The 11,999-nt window shown below is 34.1% G+C and overlaps 1 protein-coding gene across 1 annotated transcript; it reads left to right on the forward strand.

The window, feature by feature from the left end:
* Positions 1 to 10,245: 10,245 nt before the first annotated feature.
* On the forward strand, positions 10,246 to 11,346 carry LOTGIDRAFT_157307 (hypothetical protein; the record flags this gene model as incomplete). The annotated part of the gene is made up of 1 exon (XM_009049063.1): positions 10,246 to 11,346. One exon carries the CDS (start codon positions 10,246 to 10,248, stop codon positions 11,344 to 11,346), a length of 1,101 nt encoding a protein of 366 aa, XP_009047311.1.
* Between the last annotated feature and the right edge of the window lie 653 nt (positions 11,347 to 11,999).

Genomic DNA, 11,999 nt, shown 5'->3' on the forward strand with positions numbered 1-11,999 from the left:
CGAAAATTACACTGTTCTCAGATTATACTAGGGTCGACACGGGCCCCCACATTCATAGAAACATGTTCAGAGAACACATTACAAAGGGACATCAAGTCTAGTCTAGCCTTTGACCGTAAACATGAGCCAAAATAGTAACGAGAATACCAAAATTGACGCGATTTGGAAAGATGGATACCTACTCTAGCATGACATAAATATACAATAACCTACAATTGTCCATTATACTCAGTATTAAGGTCACATGGATATCTGACCGTCTCAGACTTCAATCTTGATAGGTGTGTTATTATTTATATTATAGATAGATAGATGGATAGATATTTATTGTATTGTTCGCCCTTTTTTGGCAGCATACATCATGATACAAGATAATACACAATAATAAGTGATACAAATATGACACACTGACATCAATTAACAGTTATACAAAAAAATATACTGTATACATGTACATGAACAAGTTTGAAAAAAGCAACATCATAACAAAATAGTGCATCAACAAATACACACCATATTAATTATGTGGTGAAAAATTTAAGAAACAAAAAATATATATAAATTTATGCAACAGCATGACGGACTATATCAAGCAAATTAATACTATTTTATTTTAAGTCTAATAAGACTCTCACAAGCTAAGTAAACATAAAGGAATAAAACATCAAAGGAATATGATCAATATATATTAATAATTCTGTTGTAATTCGTTTACATATAATATTATAATAAAAAAACCCTATTTTTTCTGGATTCTAGTGCGTAATAAATAAATTTAGAAACAGCTATAGAGCCTAACTGTAATTTAGCGGATCAAAAAGAACATGAAATGACAAAGGAATATTTAAATGTGAAATGGTAGAAGTGATATAATTTTCCCTAAGGGTATTGTATTTAGGACATATCAGGAGGAAATGGTATTCATCTTCAACCTACGATGTAATTTAATATATATACTGAAACAAAACATTATTGTATGGTATACCGTGGGTTTTATCGCGCAGGCACAATCAACAGAGAAGTTTCAAATACAGAGCAGAAGATATTGCATTAAAAAAAATGACCTTTCTTAGAATTGAATGAAATGCCGTATCACTCTATGTTGTTGTAATAAAAGGAGTAATCAGACATCTTTTAGGAGTGACTGAATAATTTTACTCTGTAAGATTTAAATTTCATCAGTTGAAATAATTTCAGTAAGATACAGGAAGATTTCTTGTGAAAAGAATTATTTTGGTGATGGTAAGGTACAAAAAGAATGTGGTGCAGTTCTTCCCTTTAGTTTTCTATTATTATGACTTATTGTGACCTTGTGTGTAACTTCTTGTATATTCATAATAACATTGTTTTTTATCAGATTTGCCCTTCTTAATCAACCAATATCTACCTCCGAGATACATCAACTCTAGACAACTTTTAAATCACCCGTAAAGTCTTTCACCTATGGTTATAATGCAGTGATATTTTATCTTCCATCAGCAGGGATTGGCTATTTATACCAAGTTACCAACAGGTATATTAACTTCACTTAAATGTCAATGAAGTGGAACGATTAAATGTAATTTTATACGGTACATAAAACGTTGAATCCCAATCTAAAATGAAAACTTGCGAAGTACGATATCTTATGACTGTTCATTAACTTCATTAAGTCCTAATCCTGTTTGTGCACATCCCTTCGATGATTTCCTTCTTCACTGCAGATTATTCTAAAACATACGTAACATGACAATAAATCACCATCGATCTATCTCTTCACATTTATTAGACAATTCAGACTTCAGACATATTTTTTCTACTGTCCAAAAGTTTCTATTCCTTTCGAAACGTTTTGACGATTCATATTATATACACTCTTTACTAAATTTATTGTTCTTAGAATCATCAGCCAACCAATTTATATATTTCGGCCTCAGTTCTTTTGTTCATTCATTTCTTAAAATTTATTGTACTATAACAAATGTTATTATTGCTGCTATAATATATATATATATATAAATATAATTGTTAATCGTATTGTACGGGCCAAACAGACTATTGTATTTTGAATAGAATAAAATATTGTTTGAAAGTAGGTACGGACATTTAAAAATATTTCTCTGTTTCTAAACGACAAAATTAAAAACAAATTTAGATATATTAAACTAGTATCAAAAGTGTAATGGTCACGCTTATACGAACTATCAAATGAAGATCAGGTTGTCTATTAATGTAGGGCAGTCGACGAAATTAGTTACACATTGACAAAGAGTTGTGCGACGAATTTATCCTATGATAATTATGCGAATTATAACTTTTCGAGTTAATTTCTTCATTCTTCATAATATTTATTTTGTTCAGACTTTTCCGAATTCTTCACCCGAAAAAATGTGCGAGAGGCTTTAGGGTTAATCGGAACAATAGGGCCAAAAGCACGGCCACTCAAATTGATGATTTAGCGTCACGTGTTGTGGGCTGTAAAGTATACCGGGTATTAACGTTAAATAAGGAGTTAGGAGATCACTGGGATTATTTGAACTAAATTTAGTTAAATCTAACATTTGCAGGTAAGTGAAAAGATGGTATAACGGTACCAATTACTAAGGTTTATTGCTTACTTGTCAATAATGGATTTTTGAAATATTGTTCGTTTTTAAGTCCTTATTAAGGTGCTTCAGGGGGTCTTATAACGTCGTAGCGCAAAGTCTCGGTCTCTATATATTCATCAGTTGAACTGACTAGCAGGTGTTATGGCTAAAAATTAGAATTTCTATTTAGTTTAATGAATATATCGTCTTTTATAATTATTGAAACAGGTATCAAACAATGTTTCAAAATTAATTAGTTTAATAAATTATTACTTAGTTTTAAGGATTTATAGTTTAAAGAGGGTCTTCTTTCGTATAGTATTGACTCATAAACAAAGACTCATTTTGGCCAAGTTTAAAATTTCATTTTTTTAATCATCTCACAACGTAGTATTCCTTGAAGTTTACGCCAGTTTATATCGCTTATACTGAATTTGAGTTAAAATAAAATACCTTTAAGCTTGTGAAATAAAGCAGACGACTAAATTTTGTCCGTTGAAAAAGAGCAGAAAAGCATTGTTATATGTTACAGGTTTCATTGACGTGATATCAGTGGTTGAAAATTTAAAATGTTTCGTACAAATGTTTTCATTCGGTGCACATGACAGACTTGAACTATTTGTTCCAGAAATATTTGTTCAGAATTCTAAAAAGTTTGATTTCAAACAAATATTTTAGACGGACTTTCGTTGAGAAACAAGGTTTCACGGTGCAATGAGCTGAAGTAGAAATTGAAATTAAGATAGTAATTGGGCCCATCGGTCAATACCAATAGATTAATGTCCTATACACTTCTGTATCTCTTAACAATTCTCTGTGATCATGTATACATATACGGTACGGTATGAACTTGAATATAAATAAATGTAATACAATTCATGGTTTTTGTAACAACTATTTCATGATATACAATGTATTACTATTATAACAACGAGAAAGTCAGGGAAAGGTGAATTTAATATGAACTTCCCGAAATTTGAAGCATATCTCAACATTGTACACATGAATACAGACATAACGAAATTTATCAGGTGGTGGGCATTTTGCATTTACCTTTTGTATCTGGAATTTGTTATACCTAGCAAAATACACATCTGATACCAATAGTATTTTGCACGAATATAGGTAACTCTATTGACAAAGGTATGATTAAGATACATAAGTGAGGACTTTTTACTTAAAAAAGCAATAGGTTTTACAATTTAAATTTGTTTTATTGTTGATATTTAACATGGATGACCTTAACCTTTTCAAGGTCAGATGACTAGGATCCCCAATCATACTACTTCCGGTTTTACAAGCTATCGGCTATTTGTAGCCCCCACAAAAAGATAGTGACCTCTGCTCTATGCTTTTGTCAGATGTTGATCACTTATTTATTACTTTTCTTTTCAAGGCTCATATCTCGTGACATTTTACCTTTGGTGACATTGTGACCCGCATTAAAGTTGTTGATTCTGACGAGATCTTACTAATGATATCTTCATTTATGTTTTTCGATGGGTTTTTTTTTTACCCACCTAATTTTAAAACAATCACTTTTGTTGTTTAAATGGTATGATAGTTTTTCAGTTCGGTAATAGTTTTGAATAATATTTTGCATAGAAAATAGAATTTTATTTATTCTGTAGCCCTTATAGATCTGATTCTTTGATAAGATGTATATCATATTGATAGCACCATTGTCAATACCCAGAATTCTCAGTAAAATATCTTTCACTGCTAAGCTAATTTCAATTTTCGTTTTATTGAACACCCATTTTTGAATTTCTTTCCATAAAATGCGGATGTGATTGATTTTATATAGGAATCCAAATTTACCATTCTGAGACCGCCATTTTTTATTTTTTGTATGAGAACTTTTCTTGAGTATTTCTCTGTTTTTCCCCATACAAATTTATAAAGGATTGTGTAATAAATCGCTTAACTAGTGAAGAGGTGATTTAATTTTGGGATCAGCAACGTTTTCACTACACAAATTTTTCTAATTACAGTCAGATTTCTCTGTGTCCAGTCCTGAGATGCCCTTTTTAACTCTCCATTTTTTTTTGAAAATTTAGTGGAACTATAGAGGGAATATCTGTGCTGAATGTTATTCCAAGAAGACTGAAGGGTTTAGAAGTCCAAGTAATATTTAGATCTTCACATATGTTTTGGTTGTCAATGCAAGCACCTATCCAAACTGCGTTTGTTTTTGATATGTTATGCTTTAGACCAGAATATTTTGAAAATTCCTCTAAAAGATTTAATGCGTTTCTCAAAGATTTTTCTGTTCCATCTAAAATTAAGGTAGCATCATATTGAATTATTTTAGTACTTTTTGCGCCATTTGTTATACCCTGTATATTTTCATTTTGCCTAAAGAGAATACCTAATATTTCCACACATATCAGGAAAAGATAGGGACTTATTGGGTCTCCCTGTCTACAGCCTCTTTCTATTTTGAAGTGGGATGATAAATGGCCAACCTGCGTAGCACAAAGCTCTGCATTTGAGTTCAATATTTCGATCCAATACGATTAGGTTTCCAATATCATCAATTTCAAAATTAAGGATTTCATACTCAAAGTTTCTATTAAAAAGAATAGCTGTAACTCTTGAATCAGATCTACCAGGACTAAAAAATAAATCATACCCCCATTGTGACCGGGTAACTTTAGATTCTTCTTCTACAAAATGTTTATCTTGAATACAGTTAATATTGAATTGTTTTTCTCGTAGTACATCAAACAGAACAGTTCTCTTTTTAAAGTCTCCCTACCCCCTGCAGTTAAGTGAAAGTATCTTTAGATGCTGCATAACTTAAATGAAAAAACAGAATATATAGATGAAAACATTCACAAACAAATATGTATATACACCTGCGTATTTAGAGACGCTCATATTAATTGGGTTTCTTCAAATGTACTAGGTTAGGTTCCCTTTTTGTGTGCCTCCAGTTTCATTATGCAAAATCATTTAAGTGTGAAAAAACATGACATAATAATATTTCCTCTTATTTAAACATTTTCGTATTCCCATGAAATCTTTTTTTTTGCAACAGACAATTTCATTTCTAATTAAAACTTGCGTCATTTAAATACTGTTAAAATTCCCTTAATATTTGGCCAAACAGAAAATAAATCATGTTTATAATTCTAATGTAACAGTGGCACACAGTGTGACAAGTTTCTATATATTTTGTAATTAAAATATTTGTGTATAGGTTAGATAACGAGGTTTCGGCTGTGATCATAAAAATGGAACCGAAAATGTGGAAAATTCTTTTCTCTTATTTCATATTCAATATGCTAAGTTTAGTTAAGTGCGGAAAAAAGAACTATTTTTTATGCTCATATATCGAGATAGGCCGTCTGACACGCATGGACCCCAAGCACGTGCAACTCATGTAAATACCGACATGAGTTGTTAATCAAGTTAGGTTCACATCTGAATTGTGTTCTTTCTTCTGAGAGTATTCAATATGTGAATTCAACCGTGTAATATGAACTTGAGAATATTTTGTTACAAACACGTGATAAAAAATTCAGTCCCATGAGCGACGTTACTGGAGAAGGATATAAATATGATGTTTCTTACACTCTTGAAATGTTTGGCAATTTTGAATTTCGGAATACTTTTATTGGTATATATGGATAGTGGCGACGATTCCGATTATCCTATCTCCTCTCAAAGTGTGTACAGTTCTAGTAATGCTGATATTCAATGGACAGAGGGTAATTTTAATTTGTATTTTGAGATTGATGAAATGTATAATGTTTTGAAAGACAGTGACAGCAATATTACTGTACAAAGTGACAATGATACTCAGCAGACGAAACTCAATGAAAATAGTGAAACCGGAGATGTAGAACCATACGGTGGTGATCATAAAAATGGAACCAAAAATGTGGAACTTAATGAACCGAAAAACAATTTTCGCCGCTTCAGACAACCTTTGCCTGATGGCGAAGTTTCGGAATTATGTAAAAAGAGTGTTCCTAAAACAACAAAAAAAACCATATCTTGGGCGTGTAAATTTTCCGAAGCATGGAGAAACACCAAGAATACAAAAATACAGGAGAGTTCTACCAGTGGTCAAAAGCTCAGCTTTATTACGAGAAAATTGGATTATCTGAATGATGATGAGCTTTGTTATTATTTGTGTAGATTTGTAGCCGAGACCAGTAGTATATGTCTTTTCGGATATGACGCATTTCACTTCTGCGCATGCGCAGCTTTTTCAATGCGTCATATCCGAAAAGACACAACTTCTAAAATTGTATTATAACAGACTCCCCAAACTGCTAAAATATATTATAACAGACTCCCCAAACTGTTAAAATGTATTATAACAGACTCCCCAAACTGTTAAAAATGTATTATAACAGACTCCCCAAACTGTTAAAAAAAATGTATTATAACAGACTCCCCAAACTGTTTAAAATGTATTATAACAGACTCCATATAAATTACCCAACCACACAAGATTCACTAAAATAATACAGTATAAAATAACCGCGTTTAAAAAAAAGATGTCTTTAATTTTAAAACACGAACAAAAAAAATTCGAAGGAGACGGTTTCTTCTCTGCGCTATCATCTCTCATCCCCAAAGTGGCCAACTTTGTCTCAAACAACAAATTTCTTCAGGAGTAGATATAAGCGATGCAGTGAAAAGATCTAACGAGTTGAAAGAATTACAACATATAAGAGAAATGCGAAATAAAAATTATTGGATAAAAACCCCAACTGATTAATGGGAGGTAACACTGTTTTTTTGTTTCTACACAGTCTAGAGTATTATTGATTTAATAAATAACTTTTAATGCCTAATAACAATCACTCCTCTATTGTTGACTGAATATATGTCACGCTATAATTAACGTATCACGCGTGCAACGTCAGCACAGACAGTCTAGACTCTCAATTGTTAGCAGACTCTCAATTTTTGTTGAAGATTAGGAATTTAATCATACAAAAATCAAGGTATGTTCTTTTTTGTTTGATTTAATGATAAGACGACAGGGTGGAATTAAGATTAATTTGCTGTTTTTTTTCAAAATATCAATTTTTGTTTTATTCCAGTTTAATAGATACCAACATTTCATATTACGAAGAATATTTAAACGGGGATAGAAAAAGGCCAAGAATTTTTACCAAACTCTGTGACAAATATCCAAGGTTTCAAAATTGTTGATACAGATTTTCGAAAATAGAACAAAGGATCTAGCGATCCTAAAAAGAGCGGTGGTGACCTTTAAATTATGACTGCCAATAGTGTAAGTCGGGAGATAACTATGATCGCTCTTATTAGGATCGCTCGTGACCTCATTTTTCAAACCACTCTTATATGACCGCTCTTATTAGGATCGCTCGTGACATTTCATAAAGTGAATCATTTCTATCGCTTGAATAGTTTTCTCCTGTATTAAATCTTTCGTATTAAAAATATATGGTTTTTTTTTCATTATTGAACAAATATGTCTTTAATAAATGTCCATCCTCCTAAAACGTATTTCCGTGCGGGAGACATTCAAAAGTCATTGGATTCCCATGGGCAAAATATCCCGGAGAAAAACATCTCCCAGGGCACAATTATACAGGTCCATGCACGAGATTAGATCTGCGTTTAGACGAAAATGATAATCCCAAACCAGGGGAAGAACCCGTTAATAGAGTTGACGCAGCAGCGCTCAAACTCGACATACTGTACAGAAACAAAGACATAACATTCAGACACCAAGCAGACAAACAAATGATACACGAACTTGAAAATATTCCCAATCCCACTTTCAAAGAGAAATTACAAAGGGCTCTTAACATAAAGAATTTCGAAAAAACAAACATTACCTCAAAGTCAAAGTTTTTGATAAATATGAAATTTGGTCAGCCGATTTAATCAACATGCCAATCGAGAGAGGGTACAAGTATTGTTTGACGGTGATCGACATATACACGAGATACGCTTGGGTCTTTCTCTTGAAAAACAAATCGGGTTTGACTGTCAAACAAGCATTCGAAACCATAATGAAACAATCCAGACGACCCCTTAAGTTGTGGGTTGATAAAGGAAGCGAATTCTACAACAGAAATGTGAAATCTCTGGGGTTTGAAATTTACAGCACGCATAACGAAGGTAAAGCCGTAGTGATAGAAAGATTCAACAAGACTCTTAAAAGCAAATTATTCAAGAAATTCACGGAATTGAAATCTCAAAAATGGCTTAAAATATTACCAGTTGTTGTCGACGAATACAATAACAAAATACATTCGTCTATAGGTGTGACGCCAACCTCTAATAACCCGAATATCCGAATAAGTCCGTCAACACTCGAAACAACTTTGAAAACGAGATTAGCAATTTGAATATTAAACCCAAATTCAAAGTTGGAGATCGAGTTCGTATTTTTAAATATAAATCATTGTTTCAGAAAGGTTACGTCGGGTATTGGACTAACGAGATATTCATCGTTGATAAAGTAAATAGCACATCACCTCCCACGTATGAATTGATCGATCAAGACAAAGAACAAATCATAGGAAGGTTTTATCAAAATGAACTTCAAAAAACTGACTTTTAAAAATGAATCTCGAAAATGAAGATTTAGATGAAAGGTTAAGAAATTTAGATGTCAACAAGCATTTACGCTTTCTTAAATTAAAATTATTTAAATTTAAATGTAAATTTATCTTCAAAATATTATTGAATGTGTTTTATCAGAATGTTGTACAAGTTTTTTCAAACACAAACTACGTATATATTTCGTCAATTGGGTCTTCAACAATACTTACCGCATACTCCGAAAAACATAACACCTCAAAATATTTCTCGGGATTTAACTTTAATACAAAAAATCAACTTAAAAAAAACTGACTTTTAAAAATGAATGCGTTTCTCGATAAATACGGAAAAGACACGACCACAAACTTTCAACTTGTGAAATGAGCCAAGGAATTGAACGTTTCGCCGTTTTATTATTGCATGCGAGATGAAATTAATGAACTGAAATACAAGAAAGCTAAATTTTACGCCATCACAAACATTCATACGTCGGATCAAAAAGGAGTTCATCACTCTGCTCTACACAAAGATTCTTTGAATAACTTTTATTTCTTTGATTCTTTCGGTCTAGAACCGACAGAAGAGATAACGAAATTGACTACCAAACCAATTCTACGTTTCAAATTCAAATGCCAGGACAAAAGCTGTGTGGACAGCTGTCGTTTTTTTCGTGGATCAAATCGGAGACACCTTACAAGGGGATATCGATATGAACAATTTCAAAATAACTAATTTAAAGTTTCCAGGAAACGATAACGATGCCGTGAACAAGAAATATTTACTGGATCAAATTCAAACAGATAAGGACCATGTTGAAAATAGAACAACTGACGTGAAAACATACCTCAGACGAAATACAACAAGAGTTAACGAGTTTGAAACGTCTTATTCAAGTGGATAAAACAAGTCAATTGCGTAAGTTTTTGTTTTACTTGTTATAATTTTTCACATCATTGTTAGCGTTATTTATCACCTAAATATATATTTTTTTGCATTTTTCATCTTGCTTTATATATCCCCAAACCCAGTTTGACTTATTTGCATAATTTGATCCCAACATTTTCACGCTAGCATATACAGTTTCCTCCTGTTACACCCGCTGTACATTCCCTTCTAACCCCAAGTTATTTTCATTATGCTCCCCAACTACAACAACCACTGGCAAGAAGCCAGAAATAGAAACACTAATCGTCAACCAAACCAATATCACGTACCCTACAACGGCCCTGTCTTCCATCGACCTCTACCACCTACCAATCGCCGACCACCAACCAACCCATCCAGCTATATCCCACCCCATCGCCGACCTACCTACAACACAGCCTACCAATCAAGAGGTAACCATCGACCTGACCAACAACAGAAACCACTACCAGCCCACCGACGCCAACCAGTCCCAACTCATATGGAGGAAGAACCCTTTGTGAAGGTGTTCTTCCAAGTTTTGCAGTGCCTCCATCATTTGGCAATCCTTACCCTTCAACAGCAAGGCCAACCAGCGTTTACCTTCAAACGCAAAGTCTCTGAGTTGGATAGTTTTATCCGTCCAGCAATGAAAACATCAGCTGTCGACGCGAATATTAGATCCCTCAATCGGACATGGCTCTGTAAGGTTACGCAGGTCCTGATCGACCATTACCAAACCACACTTCAAGAGAAGCTGACCACCATTCGTACCAAGTCTTTATCATCACCTGCCGTCGACCGCATCGTTTCTCATGCCCTGTCCTGGGCCCGTCGCTCCTATGGGAAACGTCTCACTCGAGCTGTAATTTCCAAATTCTACCAAACAATCAACGAAACAAAAACCAGAGTAACCATATCTCTACCAACTGAAATGGACACTACACCTGCACCATCTAGAGCTACCACGCTGCCGAACCAAACCCCTAAACGAGCCCGAAGTTCACCTACCCCTAGTCTAGCAGACATAGGTAAACGCTCTCGTAGAGAGGGCACACCCCTTCTCTTTTCACTTTCAGACTCGTCTTCCCCTTCCACACCATCTGAATCTTCACCACGTGATCCAGGATCCGCCAACCTTTCTTCCTTCTGTGCGTTTTTGGACCAGCAAACCACCCCTCAGTCCATTCCCAATGCTACAATTCTAACAACTACCAAACCAGTACCAATCACACCGTCGACGACCATTATATCCGCTACCCAACCGTATTATCACCAAACCAAGGAAACTACCTGCTCTAAGGAAATCAACCTTAATAATTGGATCATCTAACCTGAATCGAATTACCAAAACCAGTTCAGACACCGAAATACATTCTTACCCAGGTGCCCAAATCCATCACATACAGTCAATCCTTGAATCATACGACCATGATCCCAAACCTACTACCATTATTCTTCATGTAGGCTTCAACAACCGTGATCAGATACCAAAGACCTCCTTTAACCAAGCCAAGAAATTAATCGCCACAGCCAACAAAACCTTCCCAAACTCCAAGATCCTCTTCACATGTATACCCATTTCAAATAAAATCTCGAAGAAAGCACAACAGAACCTCAGCACCCTCAACAACATGATGATGGAGTCCAGTATCAACAGCGCAACAATCTTACCACCCTACGAAGAAGAATTCGAAACAGTTGATAATCTTCATTGGTCTCCAGAAACAGCAAACAGCATTTATTTGTTTTGGATACACCAGCTTCAAGCATCGAGTAAGTCTTAAACTAATTACTGGGGATAAAAATACTGAGAGGCCACCGCTAGGCCAAACTGTAGTTAACTTGAGCCGCAAAATTCTCACACCCCTTCAGCATTCAATCTTAGACCGTGGACTTAAGTTTATTCCCACACCAAAGATAGCTAACTTGAATTATCTCCGACCATCCATTGAACGATTTCAACGAAATCTTAGCTGCACATAT

Source organism: Lottia gigantea (genome assembly GCF_000327385.1).
Source record: "Lottia gigantea unplaced genomic scaffold LOTGIsca_13, whole genome shotgun sequence".
In the NCBI taxonomy this organism is placed as follows: Eukaryota; Metazoa; Mollusca; class Gastropoda; family Lottiidae; genus Lottia; species Lottia gigantea.